Source organism: Malaya genurostris, chromosome 2 (genome assembly GCF_030247185.1).
Source record: "Malaya genurostris strain Urasoe2022 chromosome 2, Malgen_1.1, whole genome shotgun sequence".
NCBI classification, from domain to species: domain Eukaryota; kingdom Metazoa; phylum Arthropoda; class Insecta; order Diptera; family Culicidae; genus Malaya; species Malaya genurostris.
This window is the reverse complement of record NC_080571.1, coordinates 207,162,430-207,184,489: the sequence shown is the minus strand read 5'-3', so window position 1 is coordinate 207,184,489 and position 22,060 is coordinate 207,162,430. Positions and strand designations below refer to the sequence as shown.

The 22,060-nt window shown below is 36.9% G+C and overlaps 1 protein-coding gene across 1 annotated transcript in view; it reads left to right on the top strand.

Annotated features, from left to right (window-relative positions):
- The first annotated feature begins 921 nt into the window (after positions 1–921).
- Positions 922–22,060, top strand: part of LOC131427261 (UPF0047 protein YjbQ) — a 121,865-nt gene continuing 100,726 nt past the window's right edge. The window contains exon 1 of the mRNA XM_058590282.1: positions 922–3,373. Within this exon, the coding sequence (XP_058446265.1) occupies positions 3,211–3,373 (163 nt within the window). The 5' untranslated portion in view covers positions 922–3,210. The remainder of the gene's footprint in view (positions 3,374–22,060) is intronic.

Genomic DNA, 22,060 nt, shown 5'->3' with positions numbered 1-22,060 from the left:
ACGTTGGGTCAATTCACGTAAACCTTATGTGATGACTTTATTCATTTTAGGGGATGTTCGTATAACATTCATTTTCGTCACGTAAAATTTTCAATTTGACATTTGAAACCTTTTTACGCGAGGATTAACTGCAACGATCATATTCAAAATTTCGATTTCGGAATTGTTTGAATCTGCTCAGTGTCTGGTTCCAAGCAATACATTCGTCACAGTCGTCATTTTGTTAAGATGCAACATTTCGTTTATTTGCATTTGTTAAGTTAAGAGGTTAAGGTGTTCTTGATTCCGTGATTGAAGTGAGATATGATGGCTTCAACTTTTTTCTCGTGGAATGGCACGGCCATTATGATGCAGATCGGGACGATCACTAAAAATGTAGAGACGCGTCATTCCGATTAGCAATCAGGTTCCGCTAGATGGAGTGCAGTCACACTTCAATCAATCACAAAATTTTCAATTTGTCTTTGCTACAGCGAAAAAATCCAGCTTATCATTTTTTTTCAGGGTAAGTTCAAATCAAAATATGCTAAATCCTGAATTGGTTCGTTCAGTTTTAGCAATTTTTTTACTCGACTTAGAATGCCTATCAAAAGGTAAAATTTACTTTGATCTGAATTGATTTTAACTAAAAGTTGAAATCATTCGCGAAACTGTTCAGAAATCGTAAAACATTATTCTCTTCCGTTGGCAACCGGATTTTCTGTAAACCAGTACTAAAAGTTTGGCTGTGATTTGACACAAACCGTCACAATTTTGCATAAATGTCAAATTACTCTGACAACATTAGATACGATTTTCGATGAATTCTCATATTCTCACAGAGAGAGAATTTTAGTTATCATATTGCAGTGCTCAGCAGTGAAAATATTGTAAACCAATAGGTAAAGGTTATGGCATTCCTACTTGAATGTATAGAACTAATGAAATTAATCGGGCATCAAATGGCATGTTTTGCGTCTCTATAACAGCTTATTAAATGTAATATCATTATGAGATATTTGATTTTTCGAAATTAGTTGAGATTTATGTAATGCTTAATAATAGAGCTAGTCTATCACTACCATTTCCCATTAACTTGTAACCCCCGCAACTCTCTCTCTCATAATTAAAAAACGGTTGAGCATGCTGGGGAGCTCCACTGCAAAGCGGCCATCCTTTCGTAGATTACTATGGAGTGTTCATCGTCATTCGCCGTTCGATCGGGAGTAACTCAACTTGTACCGTGTGTGCCGTGACCGTAGCACAGTTTGTAAAGCGCATAGAGTACAGCAGACTGTGATGGAGTGTGAGAGAAAAATTACATAAAACAAAACTCCTCCGGTGTCGTTTTCGTCGTCGTCTTCAGTCGAATTTTAGGTCCATCGTAGTTTGAAAAAGATTGAAAAGTGCCCTTTGAGAAAAGGTCCTTACTTGGTCGGTTCCGAGATCGAAGAAAAAGTGTAGTGCGTGTGAAACCGCAGTGCTGTGCGATCGATAGCAGGCGTATTTATTTGAACCTGCGGAAAACACATCTAGAACATACAATACGTCAGGTCTTTTTAAACGAAAAGGAGATAAATTGTGCAAACTAATAAATAATTGCTGCCAGCTGTAGAAAAAGCCAGATCTGCTGAATAAGGAGTACTACAGGAAAAATGTTGGGCTCCTGATATAAGATTTTCGAACGCGGTCCTATTGCTCTCTTATTCTTGTTTCGCTATCTGAATCTCTGAAACGGAACCTAGAGTGAGGAAGAAAGAGAGGATATAAATTGAGAGCCCGTGTGAAAGAACAGTCGAAAGAATATGCGAACCGACTGCTGCTAGCAATACTGCTGCTGTGAAGGAATTTTCCGAAAATTCTTCCCCGGTCGTGTTTATCGGTTGTTTTCTTGTGCCTCCAAACACCTACTCGGTATAATGGTATCAAAGCTGTTTTCCACTTAGCTGGTATCTACATCAGTACAGTGCGAAAGAGTGCGATTTGCTTGGAAGGACATTCCAGGAGTTGTCAATTGGGTGAAGGAATTTCCAGAAAAAGTTTCTCTACTAGCGCAAGAAAAAAAGAATCGAAACGGTTAAGGTAAATCTGAGAAGAAACGGAAGTGATGCAGTCTTAAGAACTAACAACCTGCTAGAGAAATAGAGAGAGTGCTGAAAAGTGTAGTGTTTTCCTCACGTCACGGCAGATTGCGTTGTCCCTTTACAGAAGGATTCGTACTGGTTTAGAGAGAGCGTGAGTGCGGCCTCAATTTTCGGTTTCTGACAGGATCGACAGCATGCGAAGAGGACAGTGAAAATCCTCTTCGCATAAAAGCAAAAATATAAAACAAGTTCATAGAGCAAGCAAAAGGAAAAGTTGGTCAAGAAAAACTGAAGTTTTGTTGGGTGCAAAAATTAGGAATAATTTTCTCACTGATCGGGGTACACAATTGCACTGTACGGTTGCAACACATACCAGTTTGTGTAAAACATCTCAACGGCGAATTCAGTGCAGCATCCCTGTTGGCCTTTCAGTGGTTGGAAAGCTCATTTTGTGCATGTTTCGACCCAGAAAAGAGTTGTTCTCTGCAGACATTTGAAGGGAAATTGGAGTAATTCAGCTATTCGAAAAATTTGCTTTATCGTTTAGTAGATATATAAAGTTAGTGCATTTTTCCGAAAAGAAGGATTCGTTTTTTTGGAATATTCGTGTCACTTGAATCAAGTGTAAATTTATTTCCACTAAGTTTTGTGAGAACAAAATATCTGAAAAGAAAGCAAGCAGAGAAACAAATAAAACGTGTGCATAAATTAACAATCGGTCACTTTTAAGTGAGTGCAAAAACAGTTCGCCACGACGTCGACCAACAGCAGCCAGCCACCACCGACAGCAGCAGGAGGAGTAGGAACAGGGTCAGGACCATCATCATCGGGAAAAGGAGGGGCAGGAGGTGGAGGAGGAGGACGTCGACGTTCCCGCAGCCAGGTACCGAATAGCAGCGGCGGTAGTGCCAGTGCTAGTCGGCGAAGCAGCAAAACGGATCACGTTCGACGGAGAAGTCCTCCTTCTTCGGTTACTGACGATTCTTCCTCCTCACTACTGCTGTCAGTGTCTGTCGGAGGTCGCACGGCTGGGGGTACGGCAGGCGCCATTGACCGCGAGCGTGAAAGCGGAGGCGGCGGCGGAGGTTCGGCTACCAGTCATCAACACCATCCACATCCGCCTGAGTCGTATGAGAAGGGTCATAACATGGCTTCGTCCAATCACCGTGGAATACAGATCGGCTCGGCCTGGTTCCAGCGGAAAATCAATCTGCGACCGCAGCATCGTGGCGTTCATTTGGTGACCGAGGAAATTCTGCGTCAAATGCCGGAGCTGGGACAATTCTCAGTTGGATTGTGCCATGTTCAGAGTAAGTTGAAGTTTTTTTTAATTAATTTTGTACCGTAATTGTATACTACTAATCAGATGATAATTCACTGTTGGGGGTGACGTGGTTTGTACATAAATTACATTTACCGAGTCTATCTGCTTCAAACCTCACAACGAAATATAGTATCAAGACATCATCAGGTTAAAATAAGGAAGCTTAATTGCTACTTCACGGGTCCTTTTATTATGCATCTTTATTTATCACTTTGAAGTGGACAGGTTTTTCCTGCATCATCTCAGTTCCATACGAATTCGAGATGCAAACGATTTTCGAGAGCGCGTCGAGAGCTTTATCAAATCATTGATCGAGCATACAACAACCATTAGGTCCAATTACAGTCCATTTGTTTTAACACTGCTTATCAGATTATTTGGTGAAGATTAGAATCATCATCGCATCACGGTGAAGATTAGAAAAGGTCCTGAGTGCAATTGATAGATTCTATTTGTTTACTTTTTTATTTTGATTATATTGCTTCTTCTTCTTCTTCTTCACTTCTGGTGGCGTCACCTCACTTGAGATGACGCCGATTGATGGCACAGCGATTTAGCTATATTGCCAGTTAGCTTTCGTTTATAGTCCAATGGACTTTCTTTTCACTGGACTACAAGTGAAACCCTCGCTATGTGACAACGTGGAGTCACCGAAGTACGGATGAAAATCCTTTCTTTCTCGCGAAATACTCGAATTTTCACCGCACTAACACGATACGACGTGTTCACTCGTTGAGGGTTTCACCGGAAGTGATTATATTGCTGAATTTTTAAATCTTCAGTTCATATCGAAAGTTGATGGTTTTAGTCATTATTGTATGTGAAGAGTACAGTGGGTAGGACTATGTACTGATAGTAGCGTAATAATCTTGAAAAAGGGAGTGATTTGTCATTTGCACCTTTCCCAAAAAAAAACATCTTCATACGATTTTTATTTCAATTACCTTCAGTAACATACAAATCATCTTGTTAGAATGTTTTTCCAAATATTTTCTGCAGTATCTGTTGAAATAGAAGGTCAAATTCCAGAGAAGGAATGTCATATCAAGGTTTCACTTTTACATTGAAATATCCCAAAAACAACAACATTTTTCTGTTTTAAATTTATGGCACTTCGTATTCAAAGTGAAACGATGTTCACTCTTATTCAGAATAACGACGTATTGATTTTCAGATCGAATGTGGTTCGATCAAATCCAGCTACCTTTGATTTTGCTGGCGTTATTGGGAATACAAATGAAATACCAGGGCCGGTGAAACATGTTGTTCGATTTTTTAACAATATTTTGTTTCGTTATTAATTTGCATGAAACGTGTAAATTCGAAGTTTGAAGCGTGTTCGGTATTTTGTTTTAAAACGAAATTGCACATTTAAGGATTAAATACGCCATGAAACTACTGTGGGGTTAATCGAACTGTTGGCATAGGACTCCCCAGCTAGATTCAAAATCACTGCCAATATTTGTTTTAGTATTAGGGCTTGTCTTGTTCCGTATAAACTTATTTGTGTGTGCGAATTTTCGAAAATAATTCTTTGAGAAATTTAGTTACTCTGACCGTTAAGTTCGTTGGGGCTGATGATGGAAGGTGCTGAATTCGCGCATGTCATTCTGCCGATTTTCGATCAAAATATATCTCATGTGAAGCGAACGGCGCATAAAACAAATCCATAAACAGTCCAGTCGCTGATGTGCATAACACATTGCTCAAAAAGTCCCAAGACTGACCCAAATGTTAAATTTTCCTCATTTTCTCAAAAGAACCAACCTTCAGATGTCAAATTCTCGCCTTGATCTCACCGTGGCGTTACTTGTTAACTTATGAAAAAATGGAAATAACGAGTTCTGTATCCTGATAAAGCAACGGTTTAAGAGGTGTTACCCGCACTCGGATCCATTGATAATAAAGATTTGTGTGTATTCTGATTTCAAACGGGACCAAATGATGCAATCGTCAGAAAAAGTCAAACAAGTTTTGATAATGAATGATCGCAAAATTGAAGCTCGTAAAATTAAATATGCTTAAATGGTTAGGACATTAACTGGAAGCGCTTTTATGATCTTACGCGAAAATCTGGGCATATAAAAGGTTTTTTTTTCCAATCGAACAAAAGCAACAACGCATTAACGATCCAGAGAGCTGTTTGACACTATTAAGTCGCAATAAAAAGGATTTCTTTCGTTTGTATGAAACAGTGAACGAAACTTGGATCCACCATTTTTCTCCGGAGTCATATTAGCGTTCATACGGAGAAAGTCGTCCGAAAATGTAACAGGTAGCTGGAACAATCATGGCATCAGTTTTCAGATACTCGAGGTATAATAAACATTGACTATATTGAAAAAGAAAGCACCATCTAAAGTGATTATTACATTGAATTATTGATGCGTTTGTAATGCGACATCGAAAAAACCATTTTTAACCAAGACAATGCTCCGTGCCACAAGTCAATGAAAATAATGGCCAAATTGAACGGATTGGTCTTCGTTTTGTTTCCTCACCCACCATATTCTCAATAACCTAGCCCCCGCGACTACTTGTCCTACGAAGGCCCGGTGGGTGGTCCGCATGCTGGTCATCGACTGGAGCGGTCTTCCATGGGCGGTGATGGTGATGTTACGGAAGAGGAACGTACTCATTGAAGAGCAGAAATCTTATGAAAACCGGGGAAATCCTGATAAAATGTTTTGGGAAACAAGAAAAATTAGACATGGTTCGTTACACATTTAAGTTTGAATCACCAATTAATGATATCGAAAATCAGTTGAAAAATAGTTGAAATGTAAATGTTCAAAACACTGTTTGTACAGCTTTATTTCCTGTATTTTGAACTTGCACCTCGGTATAGCAAACAAGGACGTAGCCCTACGTCAAAAGATTTGGAGTAATTTTATTTTTTTATCGGTACTTTACAATACACGAGTCGTCTCCTCTGGTTGGAAAAAAAGTAAAAGTTAAGTTACTAAAAGATTTCTGCTTACTCAAATGATCCTTGTCACATCTTACCTTTCTGCTGTATATCTTCACACCATTACTCTACTAGCCGAGTAATAGGGTTCTTTAATTTTGATTTTATTTATTATTCCGAGTTACATTAACAATTCTTATTGTTATAAATAATACTTATTCTTAAACCTTCGATATTCATGAATAATACTTACATTACCATTGTTTTTCGTTAGAAATTTCAGGTGGTTAATAACCTACCTTTGGAATTTTCAGGTGGGTACTACTACCCACCGTACCCACCTCTTTCACCGGCCCTGTGAAATACAATCGGAAAATCAATACGTCGTTATTCAGAATAAGTGTGTTCTTTATTTCTCAGTTTATTTCTGATAATCTAGAGTCCTTATTTTATCAAAACCTCCTAATTTACATATTTCTTATCCATTATCACATCTTCTTTTGTTTATTTGCATTTTAATAAACATAATTTCCTTCCAATTCTAAATTACCAGTATCGGAACTTAACCCAACAGTATTTTCTTGATTTGTAGTTATAGGCAGCGTTTCCATATCATGTGTTGATCTTATTATTGGACTCGGAATTTTTTTTAAGTGTGCAACATTACTGTCATAGTGTTGACCTATTTCAGAAACTTGAATGTTGATTTTTGGACCCATTCTACTTATTATCTATTTCAATCAAATCTTGATTAAAATTTATTAGATGATTTCAAATGCTCATCTAGTTAAGGTGCTTCATATTCAGAGTGGCAAGTGACCGGGAAACCGGGAAAAAAGTCGGGAATTTTGTTTCACCAGGAAAAACCGGGAAAAAGTCGGAAATTTTAGTGAAAAACCGGGAAAAATATTACTAGCTCACATTTGAGTAACAGTTGATAGTGCAATGATTTTTTGTTTAACAAGGGGAAAAGTAAGAGACAATACCCAATTTTGCGTTTGAGCGAGATGTTCAGTAAAAGTGTTGAAACAACTTATTGTCCCATACAGGTTCTATGTTGAACATTCCATTGGAAATTGGGCCTACATCCCAATTATAAGACATAAGAATAAGTATTCAACACACTTTCTAAATTAATGGCAAAGTGTCAAGGTAACATCGGGAAAAAATCTAAAAAAAATATTTTAAAAAATCTTAGGAGCCTTCATGTTTTTACGTTTGCTAATGATTTCATCATAATTTGTCTCAGTAAGGTCATCTTGAGACAATGCTTGTTACTTATGCTCATATTTCTATGAGATGTCAATAGGACTCACAAAATTGGAAAAGTTGTCGAATTCAATCTTATCCACCGTTTTCAGGTAGTATTTGAGTTTCTTCTTTGAGTTCTGGAACTGGTTTCTGATGACCAGTATAGAATCTTAGAATGATTTAGAATATGGATTGATTTTCACAGTGAATCTAAGTTTAATTTTATTTAAAAGGTTCTCAACTATTCCATAGTAGGATCACAAGAACGTTGATATTGATGTAGATGAAGGAGAATTGAATTTAGTTTGAGCTTTTGGAACTGATAGACTCCTAACTTCAATAATGTAGTGATTTAAATTATGTATGGCCAATATTTCCCAAAACAATTCAGGGTTTACATTGTTTTCGATATGAGATCTGTATCCTGGCCGATTAGTCTAAAGTGGTAGAATATATAACTAATTGAACTAATCATTGCTTAATATGAAACACTGAATGTTATTGGTAGATAATTTGAATCAAAGTCAGTTCACTATCCGACTTGATCTGCTAGAATCAGATCAATTGTAGAAGGATTTCTCATAGACGATAAATTAGAAGAACTCGTACTTTCTGATTATTTTTCTGATTACTTTACGAAAGATGCCTAGCGTCTAGAATCCCGTTAGGAAAAAATAGATCGATATCTTGTGCGTTTTTACTTTTTTGGTCGAAGCCATGGCAATGACGATATTGTGGTAGGTTCGCTGTGCCATCATGCCGTTTATAATTTTCCCGCCGAACCGATATTTCTACATTCACTTCCGGAAGGAATGACGAAAGCTTTGTACAAAATGCTTTGAAATTGCAGAAATAGATTATTATTTTTTCAGAGTAACAAACGTCCGTTTTAGGGGTTGTTGTTGCTTATTGATTTATTTTCAAAACAGTCAAGTGCACTCGGAAGAAATCAGTTACGTGTAACCAAAATCTTTGGAAGTCTAGAAAAGGCTTTATGCTTTTCTTAATGCAATGTAATGATGCATATTTCATCGAGATGCCTGAAAAGTACTTCAATCCTGAATTGGCATATTATCGCTGAACTGTAGAGGCGCTGCTTGTTTAGGGATGATACTTTCAGCAAGAGTTATAAAATCGGTAGGAAAATTTCTAATTACTCCACCTTTTCAACGATTTCATATGAAAACGGGCAAATTCATTTGAAAAAACATAGTAGAAGTTGAAGAAAAAGTTTTTACTCTGAGGTGGTAATGTTGATCTTAGCTCATTATGCGAAATCTACCGTTTATTCAGAATAGAGCATTAAACTTGATTTGATACCATTTTTCAAATGCCTGGAAATAACAAATAAAGTATCTAGTACTCGAAAAATTAACATTACACTGGTTTTTGTTTAAAAAAATGTTGATCCGAAAAAACCTAACCTTACCCAATTTCACACATTTCTAAAGATTTTCCATGTTTAATCGTAGTTTACACTAAAAAAAAATAGTAGTAATCACTTTGAAATCGATTTTCTTCTACTCCGAGTGTACTTTTATTGCTAATATCTATTTGTACTATTAAATAAACGATAAAAATATTGCAAATCACTACTGTCGATATGAAAATTTTCGAAAGAATCCTTTTTTGGTTCCATTTTTCATTGGCAGGTGTCACTACCGGTAACTCAGCTTCGCGGCAATGTGCCAATTAGTGGGCCTATTATAATGATCGTTGTTGGACATAGGATAACTGTTTAAAGTTTCAATTAAATGAATATTTAAAAAAAACCTGTTTTAATCCACCTAGTGGTGTTATAATGCCTTTCTCATGTACATATAATATTGTGGTATTCTATTAAAAAATTTTCTCTTCGATTTTTGAAAGAAACCAAGAGATTGTTTGTACATTAATTAGTATAACATACAGAATAAAACAGTGCTTTGATTGCGTAGGTCATCCTTGAGAAAACGAAGTGGGTTCACTATTATATGCACTTCCGGCACCGGAACCCAAGAACCGGTATAGTCAAAGTCGGTTCGTACGGCCACCAACTAACATGTCGTACAAACTCTTCTCGTACGCACTATTAATTACGATTTAAATGTTTGTTGCATCCGACAATATGCAGTAATTTTTGGTAGAACCATAAGACCTTTCAATTGACGCTAAGATTGGGAATAACGGTTTAGAGTCCAGTGTATAACATTTTTTACGGGTTTTGTTCCGTCAGTTTAAGTGACGGTGTACAATATTGAACATACTTTACCCTATAATTCCGGAACCGGAAGTCGGATCCGGATGAAATTAAGGAATTCCGTATGGGACCGGAAGAGCTTTCAATTGAATCTAAGTTTGTGGAAATCGGTCAAACCATCGCTGAGAAAAGTGAGTGAGATCCATTTTGGTATATATGACCACTATTTCCGGTACTTCCGGAACCGGATAACGGGAACCAGGATAGCCGGAATCGGTTTGTTTAGTTGCCTACTGATGACTATCGCTTTGTGTAGTTTTTAGACTAGTTTAGAAATTTTTTTACGTGTTTTGTTTCGCCGGTTTAAGTGACAGTGTACTATATTGAACACACTTTACCCTATAACTCCGGAACCGGAAGTCGGTTCCGGATGAAATTCAGGAATTCCGTGTTTTGTTTCGCCGGTTTAAGTGACAGTGTACTATATTGAACACACTTTACCCTATAACTCCGGAACCGGAAGTCGGTTCCGGATGAAATTCAGGAACTCTGTATGGGACCACGAGACCTTTCATTTGAATCTAAGTTTGTCAAAATCGGCTCAGCCATCTCCGAGCAAACCTAGTGAGATTATTTGACACACACACACACAGACATTGCTCAGCTCGATGAACTGAGTCGAATGGTATATGACGCTTGGCCCTCCGGGCCATTTTTCACTAGTCGGTTTTTCAAGTGATTGCATAACCTTTCTATATGAGAAAGGCAAAAACTAAACTGGGACGATTTGAGCCTGTTCTTAAAACTGGGAACTTGTATCTCGAAAAACCGGGACAAACCCGGGAAATTTAAATCGGCAATTCACTAGCCACCTTGCGTATTCAAAGTGAAAAGATATTACTTCTTTACTTCTCAGTTTTTGCTTTTCTTTTGAAAATCTACGGTCCTTATTTTATCAAAGCCTCCTAATTTACGTATTTCTTATAGACTATCACAAAATTTCTTGTTGTGCTATTATTGTTTTGTCTTTGTTTTAATATGTGTATGTCACATTTTAGTAGCTAAATCCAACAAAAAATTCGTTGTAACTTCAGCACTCTATCAATTTCTAGTCAAATTTATTACTCTGGCTCTTTAGTCTCTGCTTCCCGAACAAAATAATCCGCACAAACACACAAAATTCATTCGAAAATTTTTTATCCGATTATCGTTCTATTAGTAAATAGAAACAATTAAATTTAGTTTTGGATCATTCATTGAATTTATTTCGCCTTTATATTCGAATATGCGAATCTTGGCCTTTATCCCAGCCATAAGGTTCTGCAAGACCTCAGAATCGACAGTTATATGTATTTTATCCAAGTTTTTTTTTTCATTTCTTGTATATTCTTCACTACTTTAGGTTGCTTTAGAATGTTCTCTTTCATGATGGCCTCATATTTTTCTATTGGGCGCAGGTTCGGAGCGTCCTTCGGCACGAAATCGACATCATTCGCCTTATACCACTCTAGCACGTCGCTCGTGTGGTGGCATGAAGCCAGAAGATCGTCGGACCGTCGTGAGCCTTCAGGAGATGGAGAAGTCGCTTTTGGAGACACTCTTCCAAATACTAAATAGTGAAAAGTGTACTTCGTTTTCCGCAAGTACAAATCGAATGCCAAACGCGCACTTCGAACATTTTCTGTATCCGGAGGCTTTCGGGAACATCAAACTTATCTTTGGCAGTCACATACAGTTCTCCTGAAATCTGAAAGTCCGCTTTCACATATGTCTTATCGATCCATTACGCGACACTGTTTCTCCCCTCGCACTAGTGATGCCACTTTTCCACACGGAGAACCCTTCGATCATAAAATTGCGATATCCCAGTTTTTGATTTTTGCGATAGTTGATTTAACTAATTTATTTTTGATTCAACCAATATGGTTTTTGATTTGCATATATTAAACTAGTTGAAAAATATGTTGTTTTGAATGCTGTCAAATGCCGGAGACAGTTGAAAGCAAAACAATAATTGCAATGCAAAATCAACAAGTTTTTTAGTTGAAATCTGTTCGCGTCGCTTAAAAATGTCAATGAAAACAACATCGATGGTTAAAGCGTTTGGTGAAATTGTGTTCATTTGATTTGAAAAATTTATGATTCCATAACAAGTGTTTATCTAACAGAGGTGTTGTGATAAAGTTAACCTTGTTTAAGATGAAAAAGATTTGGTGACAAATTAGAAAATGTTAATGAATGACCATCTCGTAATCTTTCAGGTATGCGCAAAAATTTTATGCTTCAAATTCGATCATTGATTTACTTCCAGCAGACTGTTTTACTTCCAGCTGTTTGATACCGATGATGATGTTCATGCATTAGCAATAAAACGCTTTTTGACATGAATTTAATTTATGAAAGTACACGGAGAACCCTTCGATCATAAAATTGCGATATCCCAGTTTTTGATTTTTGCGATAGTTGATTTAACTAATTTAGTTTTGATTCAACCAATATGGTTTTTGATTTGCATATATTCAACTAGTTGAAAAATATGTTGTTTTGAATGCTGTCAAATGCCGGAGACAGTTGAAAGCAAAACAATAATTGCAATGCAAAATCAACAAGTTTTTTAGTTGAAATCTGTTCGCGTCGCTTCAAAATGTCAATGAAAACAACATCGATGGTTAAAGCGTTTGGTGAAAATGTGTTCATTTGATTTGAAAAATTTATGATTCCATAACAAGTGTTTATCTAACAGAGGTGTTGTGATAAAGTTAACCTTGTTTAAGATGAAAAAGATTTGGTGACAAATTAGAAAATGTTAATGAATGACCATCTCGTAATCTTTCAGGTATGCGCAAAAATTTTATGCTTCAAATTCGATCATTGATTTACTTCCAGCAGACTGTTTTACTTCCAGCTGTTTGATACCGATGATGATGTTCATGCATTAGCAATAAAACGCTTTTTGACATGAATTTAATTTATGAAAGTAACAGGAGCGAAGGGTTTCAAACACACAGAACGCGCTGCGATTGAATGGCGCGTTTGAATTGCCGTCACAAAATTCCAATTCCCAGCGGTTGATGCACCCAAGCTCATATAAATTGACTAAAATTTTCGAAAATCAATATTGTTCGAATTGATTCAACTATTTGCAATGTCTAAAACAAATAAAACCGATTTATTTTTCAACTAACAGAATTTTGTTTCAATAACAACACCAGCTATTTCAACTAAAATAATTGTTGAAATTGAAAGGTATGTGTCCTCACTAATTGACAGCACTTTTTTTTCAAACAGTTAAATTAGTTGTTTCAACCATCGTTTCTGCTAATCGAAAAACAAAAATGACAGTTTAGTTAAAACAACAATCGATTAGTTGTACCAAATTTTAACCAATCGAATTCAGAAAATCAACTAATATTCTGGTTGAAATGGGATCGCGAGTGGTTCCGTGCATGAGGTCAAATCCGCAGATGGGATTTCAAGTATACTTACTCTCTCTATTGACATAAAACTAACAGTTTGGAGCTCTAGATAATAAAGACAGGCTTCTGAACATGAGTGATCGGTGGCGAATAGAGATATAATTACATATAGACATACAAAAAATAATCATAGAGACTCTATAACAATATTTCACGGATGATTGCCAATTAACCCTCTGTCAAAATCCACCTTAAAGAATAATTTCAGAAGTATTGATATCAACGACAGAACATCTACTTTAAAATTAATGTTATGAATGATTCCCAGTGAAAGCCGGATCATTCAGAATCTATCTTCAAAGTGAATGTTGACAGGGTTATAGGCCGTTGCGTGAATGTTGACAGGGTTATAGGCAGTGCGCGATTTCACTATTCGTAGATATCTGAAGAAATAATGCGTAATTTGAGGATTTCAGCAGAAATAAAATCACGAATAAATCAAGAGGTTCATCCGTAGATCCGTAGAAAAGACAGAAATCTGTAGACCTGCGGATAAATCAGTAGAATGGGCATCGCTGCCTCGCACTGACAACAACAATGAGAGCTCTTCTCTTTCACACATATACACCACTGTTATATAGTGTATGCACGCATCATGAGAGCGCGTGTTTATTTTCTTTCGCCTCTAGCACTGGATCACATCAAATTGCTAGTGCAGAGCTCTTAAATTCTCTGAGGTGGACGCAGATATTTTCTCCGAAGTGTGCATGCCGGTGAGCACTCTGGTGTACGGCTTGCATTAGAGAAGCGTGGGTTACGCATATTCTGCAATTTATCGCTAAAATGTCGCTTTTCCTTGTTGCGAAAAAGATTTTCATAGCAAGGCCAGCGCTATCTTCTATAAATTAAAAAATCAAGTCATATTAGTGTTCCCTCACTAGTGGGTGGATTTAGACTAGAACGCGTGGTGTGGTTCACTCGCACCAGCTTCTTCAAACACAATCACACACTCAAAGTCTGTCTATTCGACAATGAGAAGAAGTGCGCTTTCCTTTTTCTGTGGTGTTCGCTTGCGGTATCCCCAGTGTAGACACAAATCTTACACCAGCGTGTATCACTCTAGTGAAATGCCTTCACTAACTCTCTATCAGAATCCTAATTCTGGATTCGGGAACTGGTTTCTTGGCTAGATTTTGGAACTGAATTTAGTTTTTAATTTCATTTTAGATTTGGATCTGGAACTAAATGTTAGATTTGAACTCCGAACCTGAATTTTGGAACTGATTTCTGAACCAGAATTTAGCATTATTAGTATTAGTATTAGAATTAGCACGTGTGTTGCTACTCCGTTATTAATCAGAACCAGTTAAGCTTGCAAATTGTTTTTCTGAAACAACTGCACGTAGTTTCGCATTGTGTAAACTGCATTGATCCCTGCATGCTGATCAGTACCGACGCCGGCCACGTCCAAATGCAGATCAACTTGGGAAGGAAGCATTGTTACTTCAATGCATGTTGCTACTAGAAACCGAGGAATCATCTGCATTTCCGCATGCATCACAGGAAAGGATTGTTTGTCAGTAAATTTTCGAATAATAATATCGTGTGTTTAATGCTCTGGGTAGTCGGCTACCGAGAATACGATGTAATTTTATCGCGTTTTGTATTGATATGTGCTTTCTAATAAAATATTAAATTTCTTCCGAAACTCCGGACAGCCGACTGTCGGGAGGTTCACTAAAAATTCATACATTTAATTCATGGAACACTAAAAATTCATACATGTAATTCATTGTGTTCTGTTTTTTTCAATCGCCAGCCAAATAAAGAAAAATATCACTCGATCACCATCAATCGAACGGAGTAATGTCGATATCTACTCCCTAACCAAAATAATAAAATACCAAATAAATCCTCCTGGCAGTTTAAACTATATTTACATACGTCCTAGATTCATTTCAGTTTTTCAGCCAGAATCACAGGATTGTAAATTTTCACACATTTCATATAAATCTTATAACATAAATCTGATAACACCGACAATGATATGGAGATGGCGCTTCGATTGGTTGACGTCGTTTAATTTAGGGCGGTAAACTCGCAGCATCCGTTGCTTGAACATTTTTTAGTTTCACGAATCAGTATTATTTAATAAATAACACTTTTCACTAATCAAAACACTGTTGCCACAGCTGCAAAATCACTCCAAATATCTTTTTCGACCAATTATTTTGTTATAAATTGGTTGATATACATTAATATGAGACTTTTTTTAGATCAACCCTTAGGCACCGTGATGCCAACTCTCACCGACATTTCACTAGACTTCTGAACCAGAATTTAATTCCTAAACTCAGTTTCAGATCCCATTTCCAGAATTCAGGAACTGCATGCTGGAACTAAATTCGGAGCTTGGATTCTGGAACTGAATTTTGGAACAGAATTGAGTTTCTTTATTCAGGTTCAGAATTCAACTCTAGAACTTCTGGATTCTGAAAATAAGCTCAGTTTTAAAATTATAGAACTAAATTCATGATCTGAATTCTTGATCTGGATTCCGATGCAGAATTTTAAGCCTGTTCCATATTTTGAATTTAGCTCTTGAAACCAGTTTCGGTTCCTAAATCCTGGTTCAGAATTTTGGTTCTGGTGTAGATAAATGAATGGTGACTAAAAGAACTCAACATTTGTAAACATCGGATAAATTCGGAAGCATGTCAGTTTTATTCATTTTGACGTCCTCCAATCATGTCTGTGACATTACTCACCCGTCTTTTTAGCCACATCTCGAACTGAGGCGTTCGGTTTAACACATCACTGAACAAGTCGTGTAAAAACACATTTTTTGACAGAAGTAATCCAATCATTTCAACCCTTCTATAACTTCTCGATGCTGTGCTTGTATTAGGATAGGTCTTTTACCTCAAAATAAGCCTTACATTTAGCAATTGCTTCTTCGTTTGAGTTGAAGTTCTTACTAGCGAGCATTTTTTTTCGAGATCGGTGAATAGCAAAATTTCAACCATAGATGTCATCGATTTGTGAATCGGTGCATTGTGTTGGTGAAACAGTGGGTTTTCCTTCAACGTATGAGATTGTTTTTCATAGATTTTTGCATTCAAAAACTCCACCAAACTTTTTGTGCTCCATAGGAACTGTGAACCTTTTTAGCTCGATCGGTGATACTATATTTTTGCGCTCGCAGTTTAAAGTTTGTATGGAACTTAGTATTAGGAAACTTACTTTTTACAAAAGAATCGCCTGGGTGCAACCCAAAAGACTAAAAATCAGAGAATGTATTCGTATGAAATTTAACGAGGAAGAAAACCTTCGAACGGAACCTCGGAGACCCATAGTGTTATATACCATTCAAAGATCAAGTGGCTGTGACTTCTGGTTCCGGAGATATGATGGCATAAGTGACGTAACCTACAAAACGCGTACTTTTACCGCTCAATTTTCTCAGAGGTAGTTGGATCGATGATTAGGCTTATTTAAAAGCTACTATAACGTTGTTGATCAAGTTCGAAGATCAAATAGCTGTCACTTCTAGTTTCGAAGATATAATGGTATAAGTGACGCAACCGACAAAAAGCATTGTTTTTTTACTATTCAGCTGGTACTTCATAAAAGTCATATGAATTTGACAATGATAGCGTAACCTGTGTATCAATCGCACGACTTCGCTGTAGACTTCTGGATTTCTCTGTTGGTATCATCATCGGTGAACATCACTGAGCGTAATCCGAATCAGAACAATTTAGATCAAGTGACATGTTTCCCTGATAATCTGAACATTTCTATCGATTCTCTTGACTTTGAGCTTCAGCCTAAACGTATGTATTTATTTTCATTCTAAATTTGTACGTCATTATTATTTTGCAAATATATCTTCGGTTTTTTTTTCAATAATGTAATATAATTTTAGGCACACTGCTTAAGCTCTAAGATGCCAAGGGTATTTTCTAATCTTACTTAACGACTAACTTAAAACTATAATAGTATCATTTGACTATGTCGTCTCGGGTTCTCGTAAATCGTAATGGCGATCGGCAGTGGTCGATGAATTGAGTGTTGCATGAGTCTTCCAGATGGCGTTGGTCCATGTGGGTCCGCGGGAAACACCCCCAGGCTACGAAGGCCCGGCGGGTGGCCCGCATGCTGGTTTTCGATTGGAGCGGTCTTCCGTGGGCGGTGATGATGATATTGCCGAACAAAATGAAAGAGAAGTAAATATTGTGGAAAACGTGGTAAAAAAGGGGATGTGGGAACAAAATGTTTGAAAACGACAGAGATCTAATTAGTTGCCATCGAGATGGAGAAGAGACAGGGAAGGGGGAACGAAAAAGTTAGTAACAAAAAAAAAAGATCTTGTTAGTTCCAATGAAGATGGTGGACAGGGATATATCTTCGGTTGAAAATATTGTTTCTAAAACTTTTACCATAAACCGTCAGTGGAGGTAAGGTTTTTCATGGACAATAATTTGAAAATGAATCAAATTTGTTGCGGTCCGATGCACATGTTTTCTGTCCAGCTAATATCAGTTCAGTACAAACATCGAGTAACATCTACTCAATCTTAAAACAAACAGTAGCGCGTGAATGGAGTTGTCTGTAACAAAATTACGTTTAATTTCCTTATCAGCCACTTGCTGATAGTGCGCATCGCATCGGAAAATTGTGTATTGCATGCTGTACAATGGGAGTGTATAATTCATTTCGAAATGTGAGGAATTAGAGACTGTTCCGCCATTGTGCTGTTCAGATACGACGCTCCCAATTATTGCACCCCAGACGTCGACGTGCATTGTGCAACGCACAACATATGTAGGTCTTTTTATCCACAACCATACGTACGGTTTGCACCAGTGAAAACGGATAGCAAAATACGGTCTATCTATCAGATGATGGCAACCGTAAATAGTCTGCGCGTTTAAAGTAATTATGATAAAACGACGATAATTAAAAGTGCAACACACCGGAGAGGGATTGTTAAAATATGGTTCAATTACTCACTCAGTTGGTGTAAGCAAATGGCAAGTATACATACTATACCAAAATTGATGAACATGGTGAAAATGTATCGGAACCGGAGTAGGATGATTTGCTTATTTTATGAAGAAGGTTGTAAAAGAGTTACCCTAATCATTCAACAAATTGTGTCAAAATTTTGGTTGCAAATCAGATTCTTGTGGGTTTTTTGCTTCATATTAAAGTTTGTAATCATTCGTCTGTTGCCCTTTAACAAACAGATTCTATTCAAGATACATCGAACTGTTTTTTTTCTTTTGCTTCCCTACACTACACTTTGATTTATAGTGGTCCTAGAGTCACCTCAGGTGACCAATAAGCACATACTAATGCCCCGTTATGACAGCAAATAATTGCTAATTGGCATTTCAATCGCTCTTGAAACTAAATTAGAGCCGACTCTGGTAAAATATATGGCTATTCATAGACAGCACTTCTTTATGACAGATGTGCATTCTGAGATCCTGATTGATGTAGAATATAGATATAGAGATGAGCATGAACTTAGCGAGGCACCTCTCGCTGATGATAACACAAATAGGTGAATAATTTGTTGCTAATTAGTTACGATAATTTTGAATTTGTTGCTCAATTTATTTTTTATGTTTTTGAGTACTTCGCTAAGTTCATATGAAGTTAGCGAAGCCACACTTTCAAAAATGCTTCAAAACAGATCGAAGCCCAGTTAATAATTTGTTTCTAATTAGCTACACTAATTCTGTATTTGTTGCACTTTTTTTAAATTTGTTTGAGAACTTCGCTAAGTTCATATGAAGTTAGCGAAGCCACACTTACAAATATGCTTCAAAACAAATCGTAGCCCAGTGAATAATTTGTTGCTAATTAGTTACGATAATTTCGAATTTGTTGCTCAATTTAGTTTCTATTTGTTTGAGAACTTCGCTAAGTTCATATGAAGCTAGCGACGTACTCAAGAAAATGAAAACAAAAATTGAGCAACAAATTCAAAATTACCGTAACTAATAAGCAACAAATTATTCACTGGGCTTCGATCTGTTTTGAAGCATATTTGAAAGAGAGATTTCGCTAACTTCATATGAACTTAGCGAAGTACTCAAAAAAATAAAAACTAAAATTGAGCAACAAGTTCAGAATTATCGTAACTAATTAGCAACAAATTATTCACTGGGCTTCGATCTGTTTTGAAGCATATTTGGAAGGGAGCTTTGCTAACTTCATATGAACTTAGCGAAGTACTCAAAAAAACTTAAAAAATTGTGCAACAAATTCAAAATTACTGTAACTAATTAGCAACAAATAAGCAACAAATTATTCACTTATTTGCGTTATCATCGGCGAGAGGTGCCTCGCTAAGTTCATGTTCATGATATAGAGTTATAAGAATTGTTGGTACTCCTAAAAGGTTACTTTACTTATGCTGGATCAGGGTCATTTCGTCGAAAGGGTTATTTCGCTGAATGTCATTTCGTCGAATTCCATTTCACCGAAAGGGCCATTCCACCGAATTCTTCAATAGTCTTCATATTGTGATTGGCCTTGATTCGAAATAAAGACGAATGATAATGTTTACTCCCGTTTTGTTGAACTATAATCGTTCTTCTGAAAGAATTCAGAAAGAAATGAATGATTTTTTTTTATTTTCTTTTTTTATTATATTTATATTTCATAATCTTCAGAAAGGAATTCCCAAGAAAACTTGTTGACATTATTAGAGTATCTACTTGGCAATTGTTTGCGGTATTTCCCGATAACTGAGTGTAAATGAAAAAAAAATCGAATGCAGCTTCGCCCAATCGTTTTGCTCGTGTGCTATCCGACCTCGCTACCGCTCGTTCGGACCTAACTGGACCTAACCTAGCTTTGAATAGACCGGGCAAATGAGGCGGTTACAGGTTTGTATACAAGAGGCCGCCGCTTCCGACGGCAGGTCAGCGGCCAACTCAGCTGGCGTCGCCTCGGCGGCTTAGCTGTGCCACATCAATTATCCTGGAGACATAAAAACGAATAGATAATTTTGATGAATAACCTGAATTTGCAGTTTTCTAATTCATTTTATGATGTAAACGAAATTACCCTTTCGACGGAATGGCCCTTTCGGCGAAATGTCCCTTTCGGCGAAACGTCCCTTTCGGCGAAATGGCCCATTCGGCGAAGTGACCCGCTCTCATAAGTGCTTACTGGTTCCCGGAGAAAAAATGTTTGAACTGGCACATAAGCAAAAGACACTGCACCTTCGTTTTCTTTCCTTCCTGTTTTTAAATAAATAAATTTTACGTTTCATTCATAATTGCTTGTGTAGAGTCATATCTAGAACGTAATAATGCCTAACTTTCTGGGGTAAATAAATAGTTGGACGTCAGTAAAAATAAAATATTTTTGGGAATTGCGTTTGGTCGCCAATAGGTGAATTCCCACTCACAGTTCCTACAGACTGTGGATTCCTGGAGAAAAATCGGTGATGAATTTTGGAATTTTACTGAACCTAGAAAGGCCCAAATTATCACTCGAATATGGTAAAAATTCACATTAGTTATTTTCTTAATGAACACTCTTACCAACCGCTACCTATTTTTGGTTCAAAACCTACCCAAAATCAACTAAAGTGTATCTTCCCAATTTTGGTTACGAGTGATGACCTCAAAATCTAGGTAAATGTAAGTTTACCCAAAATGTTATGCCATAACAAAGCACGCTACCCATTTTTTACTGTCAAGTCAAAGTTTGAGTAGATAACGACCTTATTTTGGGTAGCTTATAGAAAAGCTCGACAATGAGTGATTTCTCCAAAAAAAAAAGATAAAAATAATTTTTAGTGAAGAGATTATGTTTACTGTTCAGCAACTTAGCTTAATTCGTACTAATCAAACATTATAGGGTAACGGTAGCCCCATTCATCTTATATACGAAAACTATTAGAGCAAGATCTGCTGTCTTTGTTGTCATTCTCCAATTCGAAGGCCAAATGGCAGTGGCGTCTCGTCCTCATGTGCACCTCGTGCACTGCACAACCGGTCGAATTGAAGGAATGAACTGCATCCCCAACCTCATCCAAATTCAATTTTTTTTTTTGGAATTGAAAGCAGGTTGGATCGCACCAAAATTGCGTGTACTTACACGCATCTCATATACATTAGATATAAAATTTCAAGTGTCTGTTGTCGCTGTGTTAGTGACTTTTCCGTGCACATGAGTTACTGCACAGATTCAAGAAGAGAAAGAATTACTCAGCTCAGCTCTAAGATTTGTTTGTTTAATGAAAAATCTCATCCGAAAGTATATCGTTATCTCATTGTATTGAAAAACACTAGCGAATCTCCATTCCTCAATCTTTAGTTTTTTCTTCCAACGAACTGTTGCATCTGCTATCATAGCACATAAGCAGTGCACGAGACGCCATTGTCAAATGGTTATAACTTCGGATTCGGTAGATATAATTGTGTAAGTAACGTATCCGTCAAACTGTCCGTCTTTCATCACTCAATTTTCTCGGTGATGGCTGACCCAATTTCAACAAGCTTGGGTTTGTTTGAAAATGAGGATTGGGTCATTGATTGTTTCTGAAAATCAAATGGCTATCACTTCTGGTTTCGGAGGTAGAATGGTATAAATGACGTAAACGACAAAACTCATCAATTTTCTCGGATATGGGTGAGTTGATTTCAATTATTTTAGCTTAATATTGTGTTGTGGATCGAGGCTCGAGGATCATATGACTTAAACTTCAAGTTTCGGAAATATAATCGTACAAGTGACGTAATCGACAAGTCATTTTTTTTCTATCCGCACTATTGTTTTAGAAAGTATTATTGAGAAATGTTGTCAAATGTGTTGTTTTTGTGAACTATCCAAATCAATATGAATGAATTTGTATTAAAATTAGTCCAAATTCGTGTCAGAAATGATCTC